This window comes from Natator depressus, chromosome 7 (genome assembly GCF_965152275.1).
Source record: "Natator depressus isolate rNatDep1 chromosome 7, rNatDep2.hap1, whole genome shotgun sequence".
Lineage (NCBI taxonomy): Eukaryota > Metazoa > Chordata > Testudines > Cheloniidae > Natator > Natator depressus.
Window position 1 is genome coordinate 109,878,938 of NC_134240.1, and position 18,658 is coordinate 109,897,595.

The 18,658-nt window shown below is 39.2% G+C and overlaps 1 protein-coding gene across 1 annotated transcript in view; it reads right to left on the reverse strand.

Moving 5' to 3' along the window:
- The window catches only part of CCDC172 (coiled-coil domain containing 172), a 34,274-nt gene extending 16,540 nt beyond the window's left edge, over positions 1-17,734 (reverse strand). Inside the window, exons 1-6 of the mRNA XM_074960044.1 lie at positions 17,656-17,734; positions 16,261-16,346; positions 12,447-12,563; positions 11,216-11,381; positions 10,144-10,245; positions 6,829-6,931 (exon numbers count right to left, since the gene is read on the reverse strand). Coding sequence (XP_074816145.1) covers positions 6,829-6,931; positions 10,144-10,245; positions 11,216-11,381; positions 12,447-12,563; positions 16,261-16,346; positions 17,656-17,734 — 653 coding nt within the window. The remainder of the gene's footprint in view (positions 1-6,828; positions 6,932-10,143; positions 10,246-11,215; positions 11,382-12,446; positions 12,564-16,260; positions 16,347-17,655) is intronic.
- Positions 17,735-18,658: the final 924 nt, after the last annotated feature.

An 18,658-nucleotide genomic window follows, 5' to 3' on the forward strand; every position in this document is an offset into this window, starting at 1 on the left:
ATGATACATGCTTCAGTTTCTGAAGGCTCAGAAAAAATATTATTTATTGGAGATAAACAGTAAGCAGACTGTAGCAGCAGCAGCATCTGGCAACAGACCCGCTACCATCGGTGGTGCACAATGAAAAGACTATTGTTGGCAATTCTGGTAGTTGTACCTAATCAACAGGAAGCTGAGTGCCTCCTGCCCCCAATGTGTATTGATGATTTTTGAATTCTGAGTCAGAGGCATTCCTTTGAGGCACATACCCATGGGTGAGGATCCATGAAAATACTGCATTTGGAGAACACTATTTTGTTTCAGTGTTCCTAATATCTCAGAAAAAGCCAAAAGAAATTTTAACAAATTTTTCCCAAATTTATCTTTGAGCATGAGAAATTCCAGCCTTTTTTGGGAAAACTTGTAAGTGTTGGAAGCTACTATTTTGCTATAACCACATCAGTGCTTTTTATTTAAATTGCGTGTGGCTGGTTCCTATATCTCAGGCATGTTGTGGAGCATCTGCTCATCTACAGCAGCTCCATCAGCTGTTTGAATCACCAATGAGTGGGTTTTTTTCCTGACCGTGTGTGATAATTGGAGGGATTTTGGAGAGATTTTATTACACCATCGACATGTTACAGAGCATTTTGCTGAGCTCCAAGATGAGTCACTGTAATTTGAATTACCTTGCTATACTTTTCAGCTGAAATGCAATATACTTTAAGATATATACTTAATTGTAATGAAGATTCTTCCTTTGCCAGCTACTTTTAATATTGATTTTTGAGCTGGGCCTAAGTATGTGATACAATAACAGACTTAGAGGACAGTCTGGGAGCTACATATATCAGGTTTATTGATGCCATCTGTGTCTCCTTTTTTTCCCTTTTCTAATGAGGCACTAAAAACATCTGTATTTTTACCATTTACAGAGTAGTGTGGTTTCACTGTCTGTAAAAGGTAAACAAAAATGTTTTGATTCTTTCATTTTGTAGGCAAATCTACGTATGTTACCCATGATTCTTGTCAAAATATCATCCTTTGTATACTAAATATTGTTTCTAAATACTTTTTAGAAACAAAGGCTCCATTCCTACGATGGATTCTGCATAGGCAGCACCCTGTTTTCAAGCCCTATCTTGAAGGCCAAAAACGTTTTTTTTTTTCCCCCAATCATGTTAGTTAAATCACATTAGCTTAACATTACTGAAAATCTCTAAGATGTGGACTAGCAAGTTTGAAGCCAAATAACACTGCTTCAGAAATGTTAGTATCTTAACAGGGCTTTTCAGTCATGTTAAGCTCACTTGGCTGAACTCACGTGCCTGAAAAACACACTTTTTGGGCATTTGACTTCAGTAGGGTTCCATGCAGGTGCAAGGGCATGCCTGCCTAGGATTTGTAGGATTGGCTTTATCAAGACAATGACCTCTTTATAAAATATTTCATTTGAAAATGATACAGAATCAATAGTCAGAAATTTTTGACTGCCTGTGTTTGGGGAAAAAAATAATGTACCTCCTGTAAAGAGTACAGCTGTGTCAGAATGACACTTAACAGATTTTGTCTAAATCAACATTTGAAGGAATATACAAGTTAAATTTCAATAATGAACTAAGAAATATAATAGTCATTTAGTTTGTTAATCTTTTTCTAAGCCTTTGTAGTAAATTTTTTCCAAGACAAGAAGTTTTTAATTAGTATTTTTCTTCTAAACTGAACAATGACAACAAAATGTCAGGTTTTAGTCAGCCCATCAACTAATGTGGAAGTGCATTTATTTTCTTGCTGAGTCAGCTTTGTGTCAGGTGTATTGAAATTATGCTTCCTTCATTCAGTGTTGAGAGTTGTTAATCTAAAATAGCTTATTTATTTTGAAGGAAGAGCCAGAGCCATGTTCATTCTTAACATGCAACTATAGAATCGAAAGCAAGTAATCAAGGTAGCTTAATAATTAGCAACTTAGCCAATAATTCATAAGTTGAGCTATAACATCCACTCTTTTTTCTCCTTCCGTATTTCCTCTTAGAGGCCCAAATGTAGAGGTGAGTGGGTGAATCCAAAATAGCGTAAGCTAAAGTAATTTACTCTTTAACACCCTCCTGATAGTTGCTTTTCATAGAATCATAGAATCATAGAATATCAGGGTTGGAAGGGACCCCAGAAGGTCATCTAGTCCAACCCCCTGCTCGAAGCAGGACCAATTCCCAGTTAAATCATCCCAGCCAGGGCTTTGTCAAGCCTGACCTTAAAAACCTCTAAGGAAGGAGATTCTACCACCTCCCTAGGTAACGCATTCCAGTGTTTCACCACCCTCTTAGTGAAAAAGTTTTTCCTAATATCCAATCTAAACCTCCCCCATTGCAACTTGAGACCATTACTCCTCGTTCTGTCATCTGCTACCATTGAGAACAGTCTAGAGCCATCCTCTTTGGAACCCCCTTTCAGGTAGTTGAAAGCAGCTATCAAATCCCCCCTCATTCTTCTCTTCTGCAGACTAAACAATCCCAGCTCCCTCAGCCTCTCTTCATAAGTCATGTGCTCTAGACCCCTAATCATTTTTGTTGCCCTTCGCTGGACTCTCTCCAATTTATCCACATCCTTCTTGTAGTGTGGGGCCCAAAACTGGACACAGTACTCCAGATGAGGCCTCACCAGTGTCGAATAGAGGGGAACGATCACATCCCTCGATCTGCTCGCTATGCCCCTACTTATACATCCCAAAATGCCATTGGCCTTCTTGGCAACAAGGGCACACTGTTGACTCATATCCAGCTTCTCGTCCACTGTCACCCCTAGGTCCTTTTCCGCAGAACTGCTGCCTAGCCATTCGGTCCCTAGTCTGTAGCGGTGCATTGGATTCTTCCATCCTAAGTGCAGGACCCTGCACTTATCCTTATTGAACCTCATCAGATTTCTTTTGGCCCAATCCTCCAATTTGTCTAGGTCCTTCTGTATCCTATCCCTCCCCTCCAGCGTATCTACCACTCCTCCCAGTTTAGTATCATCTGCAAATTTGCTGAGAGTGCAATCCACACCATCCTCCAGATCATTTATGAAGATATTGAACAAAACCGGCCCCAGGACCGACCCCTGGGGCACTCCACTTGACACCGGCTGCCAACTAGACATGGAGCCATTTATCACTACCCGTTGAGCCCGACAATCTAGCCAGCTTTCTACCCACCTTATAGTGCATTCATCTAGCCCATACTTCCTTAACTTGCTGACAAGAATACTGTGGGAGACCGTGTCAAAAGCTTTGCTAAAGTCAAGAAACAATACATCCACTGCTTTCCCTTCATCCACAGAACCAGTAATCTCATCATAAAAGGCGATTAGATTAGTCAGGCATGACCTTCCCTTGGTGAATCCATGCTGACTGTTCCTGATCACTTTCCTCTCATGTAAGTGCTTCAGGATTGATTCTTTGAGGACCTGCTCCATGATTTTTCCAGGGACTGAGGTGAGGCTGACTGGCCTGTAGTTCCCAGGATCCTCCTTCTTCCCTTTTTTAAAGATTGGCACTACATTAGCCTTTTTCCAGTCATCCGGGACTTCCCCCGTTCGCCACGAGTTTTCAAAGATAATGGCCAAGGGCTCTGCAATCACAGCCGCCAATTCCTTCAGCACTCTCGGATGTAACTCGTCCGGCCCCATGGACTTGTGCACGTCCAGCTTTTCTAAATAGTCCCTAACCACCTCTATCTCCACAGAGGGCTGGCCATCTCTTCCCCATTCTGTGATGCCCAGCGCAGCAGTCTGGGAGCTGTCCTTGTTAGTGAAAACAGAGGCAAAAAAAGCATTGAGTACATTAGCTTTTTCCACATCCTCTGTCACTAGGTTGCCTCCCTCATTCAGTAAGGGGCCCACACTTTCCTTGGCTTTCTTCTTGTTGCCAACATACCTGAAGAAACCCTTCTTGTTACTCTTGACATCTCTTGCTAGCTGCAGCTCCAGGTGCGATTTGGCCCTCCTGATATCTTTCCTACATGCCCGAGCAATATTTTTATACTCTTCCCTGGTCATATGTCCAACCTTCCACTTCTTGTAAGCTTCTTTTTTATGTTTAAGATCCGCTAGGATTTCACCATTAAGCCAAGCTGGTCGCTTGCCATGTTTACTATTCTTTCGACTCATCGGGATGGTTTGTCCCTGTAACCTCAACACTTTTCTTTCAACACTGCTCTCTTATGGCTCCATATTTATATTAATAGAATGTAAATTAAACCATCTTTGATTCCCTTTCTATCTTAGCTCAGTTGGCCCAATTAAGTTGTAATATGTCAGGGTTGTAAGAAACACACTGGTAAAGGTGTATGAGTCCAAGTTGTTGCAACTACATGCTAAAGAGCCAAGATGAAGATGTAAGCCAAACTATCTTAAACAACTTTGGACTCACTTTGCGCTGAATTCAGAGCGGCGTATAAGTGTGAAATGCTAAAACAGATTTTATGTGACTGTAGTAGGTTTTTTAAAGGATTTCCTAAGTCATAGAAAAGCAAACGGTTACTATTTTAGTAGTCGTAGTACTTTATATGTCTTCTAAACACTATGCAGCCAGTAGCTAATTAATATAAACTTATTGCAACATAAAATAAAAATCTATGATCAATTAATCAGCAAATCTTATCATATTTCTTGTTGATTTGATTTCTTTAGGATGCTTCATTGATTAGTATTCATGACTATTTAATATATTTTATCTTCTATAGTGCCTTCCATCCAAAGTTCTTACAAACACTTTACAAACATTGATTGAACCTCAGAAGACCCCTCATTTGCTTATTACCCTTATTTACAAATGGGGAAACTGAGGCACAGGTTAAATGATTTGCACAATGTCTTTCAGTGAGTCAATAATCCTAATTCTTGGTGGTTCCTGACTTTCAACACAGACAGATTTTCCAAGAAAACTAATTATGCTAGGTTGAATATTAAGTGATGTTACAGCACTAAATTACTCTGAGAAGTGTATTATTTAGGAGGAAGATGACAACCCCATACATCAGAAAAGCTAATGCATCACCATGGAATTAATAATGTAAAAGAATGAAGTCTAACACATTCCCTTATGGACCAGCAGATACTATTACTATTTACATTGTGTCTTGTGTGTACATGTTGTACAAAAGTCTTTTGCCCCTGTATGTAGCTTTCCAAATTAATTAATTCTCAAGGGTTGAAAGGTTTAGGAAATAGGGTTGGTGGTTGATTTTCTATGAAAACTGTTTTTCAACAGAAAATTGGGTTTTTGACAAGCAAAATTTTCCTGGAAACTTTTTTAATTGAAAGAGTATAGCTGCAATCTTTCAGTTTTCAGCTGAAAAGTCCAATTTCCGTGGAAGATTTTGATGATGACAAATGTTACTTCATTTTCATCATAAATTTCTATGGGGAAAAGAAAACTTCAGATGAGCTCTGCTTCGAAGAAGTCCTTTCCTTTGCTTTGTTAAAGGGTTCTTACGCCCAAGGACAATTTCACCAAGCTCAGAAAACATTATATTAACATGTCTTCAATATTTTTGTATTGAAAAGTCATGGTTTCTTCTTGAAAGATATTGCAGAATTTACATTTGTGTAAAAGGGTAAATGTCACATTTAGGCAAACTAAGATAGATGTCAATTTCCAGAACCGGGAAGTCCCTTTATTTTTTTCCAGAAAGTGAGTAAGATGGAGGATCAAGTACTCACATAGAGCAGAAAATGAGTACATGGTCCTCCATTTTACTTAGTCCATGAGAGAACCAGCCATACGGGGATGCTGATGCCCCTTTTATGCACCATCAGCGTGACTCCACAGTAGCTTCATTCGAAGACAATCGCACTTGGGGAGGGTGGCAGTGATCGGGGAAAGTAGATCAAATTTAAATTTTTGTGACTCCAGTGTCCTCAGACCACTGCACAACTGGTGCAGAAGGACAAGGATCACCATTCCATTCTGTAGGCTGAAACAGCACAGCAGGTAAGGCAGCACCCACCCTCCCTCCCCTTGACGTGAGATGGTCAGGTGGCGTTTGAACCTGCTGTGGGCATTGTGCTAGTCGCTGCTTTTTACCGGGACTGGGAAGGAATTTTTCCCTCACCACCATATTGGCTTCAGTGGAGTGGGGGGGTTTTCGCCTTCCCCACAATGGGTGTCAGGGAAGGCCTATTATGGTGAGCAGAAAAGGTGGTAGGCTATATATCACAACTTATTTTGTAAGTGTGGGGCAGATGTTCAGTGCAGGTACTCGATAGGGAAGGCATCCAGTGACCAGATAAATGGCCTGGTAAAGGACTTAAAAAAGAAGTGCTGGTTAAAGGAATGGAACGGGGCAGGGAGTTTGAGGCTCCTATGGTTGGAACAGCAGGGAGCCAACCCCCCTTTCTTATAGCCCACCTTAACCTGTCTATGAGGGGTCGTTTATGGTAAGGTCCTGGCAAAAGATGTGCTTGAGGGACCTGGCTGGAAAAAGAGGGGGAGCTGGTGGAAGCCCCCTGGGTAATTACGGAATAAATAGGGGGTTACCTGCACTGTACACTTTTATCTGCTGGGTAGTCCCAGACATCTAATAATAAAGTTGTGGCCTGATTAAATCCATATCAAGTGTCTCCTGTCCTTCTTTTTGGTATAGCCAGACAACGAGGAGCAAAGTCTTTGACTTAACTGGATGTCATAAGTAAGGGCAACAGGATTTGTTCTGTAACACACACTAATTATTTCTTCAGACTTCAAAGGGAATACTATGCAGAAAAAGTTAAAATTAGGCCCAGTGTAGCTACCATGATGTTACAGGAATGATCCAAAATCGTAAAGGCAAAGTTTAAGTTTGAAAACGAAACTACACAACTGATGGTCATTACCTTAAACATTCAATGTCAGTCTGAGGCTTTTCACTAACTTTGACTTTTTCTGCTTCTAAACATTTTGTAATGTCTTCAGCTTCATGTAGTTGTTCTTTAGTATCTAAAAGTAAAATAACAATGCCCTTACTAATATATATTAATCATCTGTATTCACATATAGCCTGCATTTTATAAGTTCACACATTCTAATTATTGTGGAAACTGCTATGAAGGTGAAAATATTAGATCACAGTACATGAAATTAAAATATTTTACAGTTGTAGTTACCATACAATTGTAATCTTTCAAGCAATTGCAAAATCTGCAGGATGTTTATAGTATATGTACGTTAAAATTTTAACTCAGAAAGAACCATTTATGGCATTTCTTCCCTAGTTCAACTACTATTACATATGCATTATGTAAACAATACACATACATTCTGGTTATTTCTATTTTATACTGAAAGCTTTGTAGATTTAATAAAAATAAAAGATTGGCTTTATTATACTATTTTAGCCAAATCTCAGAACCAGTACTTCATCCTCATCCTCCTTGACATGTCAGCTGCCTTTAACATAGTCAGCTGTTTTTTTTCTTTAAATCTTGTGCTCCTTTTCTTTCCATGACTTTTTTCTCTCCTGATTTTCCTCCTACTCTCTGACTGGTCCTTCAGAGGATCCTCTTCCTCACCCCTTCAGCTTTCAGTGGGGGTGTCACAGGGCTGTGTCCTTGGTCACTTTCTTTTTTCTGTCTACACCTTATTTCACCTACACCTACACAGTAATCTCATCTGTAAACACAAATTCAACCATCTCTATGTTGATGACTCACAGATCTATCTTTTGGCTCCAGGCCTATCTCCCTTTGTCCAATCTAAAATCTTGGCCTGTCTGTCTGACATCTGCTCACCGATGTCTAGTCATCAGCTCAAGATCAACATGTCTAAAACTCAGCTTCTTATCTCCTACCCATTCCTCCGAGCCTTCCTAATACCTCTTTTCTCAATCATTGTGGTCAACATTGCCATCCTGCCTGTCACTCAGACCTATGTCACGGGCATCATCTTTGACTTGGCCCTCTTTGTAGGTCCTCACGTCCAGGCTGACTAAATCTTGGTGATTCTTTCAGATTTTTCTCTGGCCTCGACAAATGTAGTCTTGCCCTGCTCGTCTCCATTCCAAATGCTGCTGCCAAGATCATTTTTCTGTCCCGTCACTTTGACCCTATCACTCCTGTCTTTGCATCCCTCCTCTGGCTCCCCCTTCTCTATTACATGAAACATAAGGTGCCTGTCTTAACTTTCAAGGCCCTTCATAGCCCATCTCCACCCTAGTTATCTCTCAGTCAGTATTGAGATGTTGACTCCCACCTCCAGTCGCCCCATGATGCCATCACCAACTTGTACAATTTTTAAACAAGCCTTTCATTCCTTATTACATGCAGTTCCTCGCAGTTGGGAGGGGGAAATCTACATCATTATCTTCCTCCAAAACCCTCCTTAAAACTCATCAACGATAGCTTGAGCAACAGTAGTAGTGAAGTTGCAGCCGCACGGTCGGTGACTGCTCGAGGATGTATGCAGGGTTCTGGCAGGCAGGAGTAGCCTGTGCAGACACCAATGCTGCTGCTGTTACTCAAGCTAGCTTTGATTTCATATCTGTCTGTATATGCTTCAATCACACCTCCCCATGGCAGAATACAAATACTCTTATGTGGTAAGTTCTTTGGGACAGACATCATCTCTTTGTTCTGAGTTTGCACAGCACTTACCACAGTGGCCTCCTAGTCTATGACTGGTTTCAGAGTAGCAGCCGTGTTAGTCTGTATTCGCAAAAAGAAAAGGAGTACTAGTGGCACCTTAGAGACTAACCGATTTATTTGAGCATAAGCTTTCGTGAGCTACAGCTCACTTCATCCACTGAATGCATCCGATGAAGTGAGCTGTAGCTCACAAAAGCTTATGCTCAAATAAATTGGTTAGTCTCTAAGGTGCCACTAGTACTCCTTTTCTTTTAGTCTATGACTAGCTCTCCTAGGCACTACCGTAGTACAGTAAATAATTATGATGGTGAATGGACTGCAGTGTTAAACAAAATGGGACAAAAGTTGGATCCAGTGAACTCTGCTCTATTTGAAATGTCACACAAATAAACCCATTTTATTACTAGATCCTAGTATATAATAATCTAGATGACAGGCTATCAAGAGGTGTTACAGTATACATGGATCAGAGCTGTATTTCAAACACCAAAGTACTTTGGAGAAAGATTGTTTCAGTATTATAAAGAGAGAAGAGGTGAAAAGGAAGGTGAGGTTGGAGAAAGTAATAACGAAGACAAAAAGCGAAAGGAAATGAGGGAGAGGGTAGATAACTAAATGACTATCAATCTATCCATAAATGATAAAAATAGTCTGGAAGAGAGTGACACCACTGGTTCAAATTTATAAGCCTCAAATTTGTCTTTTATGGCCCCTATCCTGCTTCCACAGAAGACAATGGTAACACCTACTGTTTTGACTTCCGTGAGAGCAGGTTCAGACCCCAGATTATCTTGAGTTATCCGATGCTCCTGCTTTATTTTATTTCAGATATGCACCACTGGCACACTGATAAAAACTTTTACTTTGTCACCTTTTGTTGGTTCTTTCGTAAATCAAGTTACACACATATATATATCTCATGTCCTCATTCTAAATCAATGCAGTATTATATTTGAAAAGATTAGCAGGATAAACAGCTTATCATTAAAGCTAGATGAACAATGGCTTTTTTTGGTTTTCAAGAAAAAGTTTTCGGTCAAACCAAAAACGACATTTAAAAAAATTGTTTGGTGAATCTAAGTTTGAAAATTTTTATAAATGTATATGTTTTACCCCAGTGATAAGGGCACTCACCTGGGATGTGGGAGACCTAGGTTCAATTCTTCCCACTGCCTGATGTGGAGAAGAGATTTTAGTTGGGGTCTCCCACATTTCAGAAGAGTAGTGCACTACTATCACTGGGCTATGGATATTCTAGTATGCGTCTGTTTCAATCTCTTCTCTTGTGTTCTACTTTTAAAAAATTATCACTGGAGAAGGGACTTGGGTGTCCCTCCCCACAGGCGAGTCCCTAAATACCAAGCTATACATCCATTCTAACTCTCTTTCCCTGTCCCCGTGACTATCCATTGTCATTCTAAGTAAAATTCATATCTTTCATTAAGACAATGAATAGTCATTGGGACAATCATACTTCTGAAAAAATATCTGAGGGGAACTATTTGTCAAATATGTTTGTCAAATCACAAATGATTATCATAATAAGTGATTATCAAACACATTAAATACCTTTGAGTTTGCTCTGGAGAGTAAATAAATCCTGCTTTAATTCATTCTTCTGCAGCTGGAGTGCATTTAACTGAACATTTTCATGTTCCATTGACTCCATTTCTAAGAAGAAATATATTTTAAGTTAAAATGTATTACAGTTTTAATCTTGATGGTATAATCTTAAATACTCTTTAATTACTTCTAACTGTCTTTGGATATTCTAAAAGGACATTAGGCTAAAAATACAATTAGACTTATAAAACCTGGTGTAAAGAAATTACATATGGACAACTCTATTAGAATTATATGTATCTACAAAGAGGGAATACAAGGAACAGGTGCATGATGAATTAAGTCTGTCAAGTCAAACTGTCTGCAGAGAGAAATTTTTTACCCCTGTTGGCTATTCATGTTGCTGGAACTCTGGACTTTATCGCCAGATGGGTGAGTTGGGTTCACCTGGAGAAAGAGGAACTGAAACGGTCCAAGTAGCCATTGCCTTTGTTACTAGTGTGGTCTGTGGCTAGCACAAAGAATGACTGCCCAGTCAGCAAGGAAGAGGAACAGGAAATGCCATGGTTAGACTACCTGCTATGATCTTATATTCTGTATTTGAGCTCAAAGGGTCATAGGATCCTGTTTGAGACAATAACTATAAAGGACCAATCTCATGAGGCACCTGTGCATGTAACTCCCATTGAATTTAGGAGGGCTTGTAGGATTCAGAGCTAGGTGGTCAATAATCATTGAGGATTTATGTGGTCCATTTAACATGGTAATGCAACGTGCACCCCCCTATACTTCTCTGTTGACTATGACCTCCTGGATAGCTGTGCAGGAGTAGATGCAGGTATCGCAGAGCTTGTACTTCCCTGCATAGCACAAATGAGTGGGAGAGAGTGTACTGGGCAATATAGCCACACCAACACACTGTCCCTTATTCAGGGCAGATCATGTCTTACAATCTAGCCCGAAGAGAAATATCCAGCTAGGAAGGCAATAGGTTTAAAACTATTGCTTTACTCAGTTATGTTTTAGTCATTTGTATTCTCTAGCAATCCAAAATAAAATAGTTTAACATAAGACATACCGTTTTTCAAAATATTTGCCTTAGTTTCTAAGTCACATATTTCAGTCTTGACTTTTTTCCTAATCAAAAGCTCTCTGTTACATGTTAGTCCATACTCATTGTTAAAATCTGTGATTTCCTTAATAAAATTCTCCTCTTCTTCAATCATTTTCCTCTTTGTATCTGACTAAAAAGGTGGGAAAAAAATACACAGAGAAAAATAGAATCCTTGTTAAAATAATCGAGCTGAAATACAGTTTTGTCCCCTTATAACTATGTAAAATCAGTATGTATTCTATTTTGTAACCTGGAAAAACAAGGAAATGGTCTAGCTCTCCATCATTACTTCTGTTGCATTAATCTTACTGTTTCGCTCTTGTGACAAAATGAAAGAAGTGTGTTCTATAATAATAGTGCTGTATCATTAGTGTTAGAGGCCACATCATGCTATCAATTTTTAAGCATGCGTTGAAATCAATGGAGAGTTCTGCTTAAAATCAATGGCACAAAATGGCCATTATTTTTGGTTCTTTAAATTGCTCATTAAGGGTGAAATTTATCCCTTTGCAGAAGTCCAGGACAAGGCCACTGCACTATTTAAGCTCCCAAAATATAGCCTAAGAGAGCTGACTCTGTTAGGGAGTCTGGAATATGGAGTTTCTCAGTGCCTTTTAGAAGTAGGTCCCAAATTTAAAGTATTTGCTTTTTCAAGAAAAACTTTAATTCATAGAAAAATACATTCATATAGTCAATTACAAGATTAAATTCCATTCAAAGCTCTTATCTGAATACTAATTTAAATAAAAAGTGAATTCCCTTGTAAACAAGAAGAGATAACCCATGTATCAAATCTAACTGGATACAGTTGATATCAAATTCACATTCCATCAGAGGATAGCAATTTTGCCTTTATAGCTAAGTAGCATAACTATAATATTTACAGTATTCCTATTCTGTCCTATATGTCAGAAGGGGAATATGCTAGACACTGCAGTAATACTACTAAATTGTAAAGACAACTGAAAAGTTTTTAAAGGTAATCCAGGAGGTAGATTATCTAAAATCATGGATTAAAGTTTGGAGTGAGATTCTGAATTTTTGTGTTTTAATTTGTTAGAACCAAAACAAATTTTAATCATTCAGATTTTCATACTTAATTAGTGTCCAGTTTTTTTCAAAATATAAATCTGACTGTAGTCATGCAGTATTTTGTAAAACTGAACTCCCCTAAATAGTATAACTGGAAACATACAAAGATTTTGAGAAAAATACTCCTTTGATTCATAAGTTCAACTTTCTTTTTCTCTAAGATGTCTTCACGTTTCTTCAAAAGTTGTAAGTAGAAGAGCTTTTCAGACAGCTGTTGAACCTTCAAAGAGAAGAAAAGATTATTGGTGATAAAAATAAGTACACATGATGGATAGGTCTTGCACATAAAGAGCCCTATCCAGAAAAAAAAAAGTCTGCATAGCTGCTGGACCATGGAAGCTTAATGGGTCTCCTGTTTTCTTTAGTTTGCAATCTAAACACAATTCTTCGCAGCAGTCTCTCCTCTTTAGAGGCTAAACTCAGTGCTGTTCCCAATATAGAGAATGGAGTCCTTAACTCTCATTTTTAGCCAGAAAATTTTTCATCTGGAATGGAGAGAGACTCAACAGAGCATACAATCTTTTAAATAGCTTAACATAGGGGTGAGTTTTTCTCCATCTAACCAGATATTATTAAGTCAGGCACAGATTAACTTCAAAGGGACAAAACCCCAAAGTTATTGTGCTCTTCTCTGAATGTCTGTGTTTAGCCATAGAGAGCTATTTATGCTAGCTATTACCCTGTGCCTCTTCTACTATTGACGATGAAGTAGGGATTGATGGTCTCATAAATTTTCCCAGTTTGACTGTGAGAACTATCAGGCAGAGGAGAGTAATGAAGGGACCAAGCTTTGGGCTGAAGACAGTTCTACTATAAAACCCCAAATAAACTAAAAACCTTCCTTCTGCACACATTTGTATTTTTGGATTTAATTTTTTTAAACAGTACTTCAACTGATGAGGTAGGCTGCTCAACTAATTTGTGCATACCACTCAAGGAGAATTCTTCCAGATTTTGCAGCACAACCATGGTTGGAAGTTTAAAACTAAGCAAGCGTAGGGGGACAGAATATGATAAGATACAGGAGGAGATAAGTAGGGAGCAACTAAGTTATTGAAGGATATTAAAGGCAAGCACCAGAAGCTTGTATCTGATGTGATGGTGCATGGGAGCCAATGCAGGGACTCAAAGAGAGGGGATGACAAGGGAGCAAAGTGGCTGTCAGGAAGCCCACAGAGTATGGGATTGCAGTAGTCAAGAGTAAATACGGTGAGAGTCTATATGATAGTTTTAGTGGTGTGGATGGCAAGAAAAGGCCAAATATTAGAGATATTATGGAAGAAGAAGTAACAAGATTTAGAAACTGTCTACATAAACAGGTTGAGAAAGGGTACAGTCAAGATGATATGCCTGAATAACAGAGAGAATGGTGGTAGTGTCAACAGTAATGCATCTCGGGCAAAATTAGGAGAACTTAGAAAAGAAAACAATGGGCCAGATTTTCTCCTCACATACCAACCATATTTTAATGAAGGTGTCAGGGAGCTTGTTCCTCCAATATCAAGAGCTTCAGGATAATTTATTGTTACGTACTGATTCAAAGCAAGTTACTAATATTGTGCTTCTGTATTTATATTACTGAATATAACCAGCCATATTGTAGTTTCTCCAACCCCAAAGTGCCTTCATAATCTATTACTTTGCAGTAAATTTTTTTAAAGAAATCATTGAGCCATGAAAGGCAAAATGCTATAAATCAAGTTCTAATTACATGCTACCTGGTTTTACAGAACAGAAAAAAATTAATATTTCCCATGAGCATTCCCTTGACCACAAGCAGTCTCTGTGAAATAGATGTCAAAACATTTTTGAACTCTAAGGCTCATCTACTAATTTAGGCTTGGGTTGGGATGCGGCCGGGGGAGAGGGAAGAAATGACATACAGTTATTTGAAGGAGGACTTTAGTATTATATTATTTCTTAGTAGTAGTTTGATTATATTAATTGCAGTAGATACATTGAGATTTGTAGAATAAGCTAAATTTTAGGTATTGAAAAATAATTGACAATGTAAATAATCTCACTAGTCAATGTATAATCTTTATATTGAAATACTATTTGATTGAAATAATGCATTTTGGCATTTCCTTTATTGCCTGCATCATTTCCTTTTGATAAATGAATTAATTTCAAACTAAAGAAGCAAATAAAATCTACTATTGTACACCTTGGTAAGAATATAATTAATTTTTGATGTATAAAAGACAATGGAATCAATTAGGAATGCATCTTCACCTTTCTCCAGTAGTCATGTACAGCAATTGTTTTACTTTTGAGTCCTCTGATACCTACCATATAAACCAGAATTAATCAGTAACAAATTAGTGAATGCATCCGATGAAGTGAGCTGTAGCTCACGAAAGCTTATGCTCAAATAAATGTGTTAGTCTCTAAGGTGCCACAAGTACTCCTTTTCTTTTTACAAATAAAATTGTGATTCTCATAAATTAATTTTATAAGCAGGACTACAGGGGGTTGGTTACCTAGCAAATATCACACATTCCAACCTTGTATTGATTAAAGACCACTTCCTATTGTAGATCCATATTGGGTTCTGATCTTTGAAACCGTTATGCACATTAGTCCCATTGAAGTCAATGGGGCTGTTGACATGCATATGTGTAACTGTTTGCAGAATCAAGGTCTAAATTTGTAACTAGTAAATATTTCTAAACAATTCTGTGGATTCTTTTCCCCCCTCTAACATACCTTAATCTATTTTAGGGGTTTCTATAGCACCTGTCACAGTAGCATTGAAGTGCATATGTAGAACAAATGCACTGGCAAACCACACAACAGCCTAAATTTTTGAAGAGATAGGTATCACCACCAAACCATTAATTCACCTCACCAAATGAATTAGTAGTATAATAAGTGTTGGTAAAATTAGGAGTCTGATAGTAAAAGTCAAAAGGGGCACAATGCACAATCCAGAAGATTGCAAGATTTATCTCTAACATATTTCTGTTATTTTATAGGTAGAATACTAGAGATAACATAGGCCTGACTCTAAAAGGAGCCTCTGTCTGCCTGCTTACTATGCACCTACAATTTTGTGGGTGTAGATATTTAAGAGCACAGGTGACATCATTTAGATCTCATTTACAGGCACAAACAAGTGGGTGTCGAACATCAATTTCACCCACAATTATTAGTACTGACAAAACTGAGAGTATAAAGAGGGAGTACATGTCTCAAAACAAGGCTCCACATCTACTATATGGAAAAAGGGAATAGAAAATGTACAAGAGTGAGTGGTAGAATACTAACTGGTCTGGCTAGAAAGGTGGTTCTGTCTACAATGGCACTAGCCAAACTATAAGTGCACTTTTTGTACATGCTAGACGGTGAGTAACACAAATAGAATTGCTGATGTGTGGATGAGGTGGAAACTCTTAAGGCCTGATCCAAAGCTCACTAAAGTCAATTCTGGGACTCTCTTAATTTACTTCAGTGCACACTAGGTACGGCCGTCATTGAATGGAAATGGACAGTGAAGCGCGTATGTGAACGAACTCCATGTATCTTAGAGTGGTAATAAAGGAGAAGGAAGGAGTGTTCTACCTTCTACATCAAGACCCCAAGCTTGTAAAAGGAACCAAATTAGACCCCTGAACCCATCTGGAATCCTACTGAGGCCCCTGGGGCTCCATGCAATCTCAGGGGTCAGTCTGAATGGTGAGTCTTATAGGACTGGGATCAAAATGGCAGGCCGATGCTCTTATGACGTGTTCAGATACTATGGCGATGAGCACTATAGAAATGCCTACAAATACATACATAAAGCAAACACTATGATAATTAATATGAACACTACGTGAAGTGTAGTGTTTCAAAGCGTTCATGAACAATTTATTAAAATTACAGCCCATTTACCAATAGCAATAATTAACATACTATAAGTATTACTACTCTACCTTAGTTTCTAATTTTATTTTTGCTTCATTCAGTTCTTCTGTTGTTTGCTTAATTTTTTCATGACTTCTGTTTATGTCTAATTTAACTGCAATACAAAATGAAACTTTAAACACATGAAATCAATTTGTGAAAGTGAGATTCTTTGAACAATTTGTTGCTTGCAAGATAGAGTGGTGTAGAAAGATGACTTCAGTAGAGACATATAATTGCTAGACTTCTAAACACATCGGTTTTCCTATAATAGCTACTGTCACTGTCATCAGTTACTAGAAGCAGAAATCGGCATTCAGTTGCGAACAAACGAGTGCCTAATTACTACTTTAGAGTGGACAAACATGACATTTGCATAGATAATTCAGATAGCTATCTTTGGAAATTTGATTTAAATTAAGGGTTACCTGTTTTACTGTGTAGTAAAGTACCTTGTTGATACTCTGCTACACCATGACCTACTGATTAAAACAACAGGCAGGGAGACAAGACAGGCAGGGAGACAGGGTTCTATTTCTAAATCTGCTGGTGGTTTTATGTGAATCTTGGACAAACTTCCTAAAGTTCCCACTGCACTCCAAGCAATTACATTTCCTGAAAGCAGATTTTGTAGAGTTCAAACTACAGGTCTAGACTGCAGTATTGCCAGACCCAAGCATTTAGAAAATCATGAGTTAGCCCCCCCCAATATTATGAAGTCAGCTTAAAAATCATGAGATTAAAAAAAAATAGCAGGTCCTTTTTATTCGCCGTCTGGTTTTGAGCCTTTGGGTTTTTAATCTTTCCTCCATCATCAGGAGGGTAGAAAGGTACTCTTTAAAAAAAAACAGACAAAAAAAAAACGAGCGAGCACTTAGATTTGCTTGTAATAACATGATTCCAGGAATTGGGGCTTTAGGAATAACAACAAATATCATGACTCTCGTGATAAAAAATTATATGTTGGCAAGGCTGTGCATGAGGATGATACAAGCCTGACCCTGCTGTATTCAAACACAGGAGAAGGGAGGTAGGCTCTTTCAAAGCAAGCCCACATGTGTCTATCGCAGGGCTGTCCTGAGTCCCTATGGAGTTCACTATAACTATTGAAACAGGAGCTGGTGAGAGAGGCAGGAACTCGAGTTATTGGGCTCAATACAGGAGTGACTGGGTAACTCTGGCCTGTATTATACAGGTGAGACTAGAGACTCTGAAGGTCCCTTCTGGCCTTATAATCTAGGAGTCTATATACTCCAGGGGAAAGGCTCAGCCAAGATTTACTGGCCTTGCTTGAAACCACCACCCCCAACACGAGATGGAGGAACCACCACACTGCCCTTCAGGGCTCTATGGGAGCCAGGGAGTCATGTGACCACAGGCCATCATTGCTGCACCAGGCATGAGATGGCGGCTGTGTGGCTGACCTTGGTGCATGAGGCGCCGCTTCTCCTCCGCTTGCTGCTCCGTGAGGAGGATTTGCTGGAACAGCGAATCCAGGCTCATTTCTGTCTCCTTGGGGGGCAGGACTTGGGGTTATTTCCCTGTCCCTGGGAGGCTTATTCACGACTTCAGAGGCCCCTCACAGGGGGGTAGGGAGCTCTTCACTGAGCCTGACTCCTCCCCCTTTAGAGCAGCCTTGTGCTCAGTCCGTCACACCTACTCCCCCTCCCCACCTGACCACCTCAGTTCCTACCTCTGTACTGGGGTTTGTGCAGCCGAGGAGAAGCCCCAGAACCAGCCCATCAGGTGGGGAAGCCTGAGGTTAGAGCAGAGGAAGGAAGCTGGGTTGAGGGGTGGGAAGAGAGGAGCTCAGTAGTAGAGGTGGCTGGATAGGGGAGGCTGGTGGTTTTGGGGGGCAGCAGAGGGAATAGAGATTGGATGGAGAGAGCGGGGGAGTTAGCGGGGGAACTGTTGGTGGAGAAGATTGGATTGGGGGTGGGGCAGAAGGTAGTCTTAACACATAGAGGGAGGGGTGGTAGTCATGGTCGCACAACATTTCAAAGTTAATGGGATGAAACAGAACTTCAGCAAAACGTTATATTATAGTCAAGCTACGGTTAAACAAAATAAGGCTCTGATGAAACTTGAAAACATGAACCTGACCCATCTTATGTAAAACTGAAAGGATTTTTTTTTTAAATTGCTGCAAAGTGAAACAGAGGGAAGAGTTCACAAGGGTGAATTTAGGAAAGTGTTTTAGTAGTGAAGCTTCCTACCCAAAGGCCAAAGGAAAAATGGAAACTATGAGTGAAGTGGGAAACTTTTGGCAATTCAGATAGCTATTTCTTATCTGAGCCTGGTGAGCGAACAAGTTATTTTATAAAAATTCAAGAAAAAGAACTACAATATCCTGGGATCAAGGCGAAAATAAAATGAAAACCATTCTTTGACGTTTTCAGGCCTTTACCGCTATGGTTGCAACAGGGG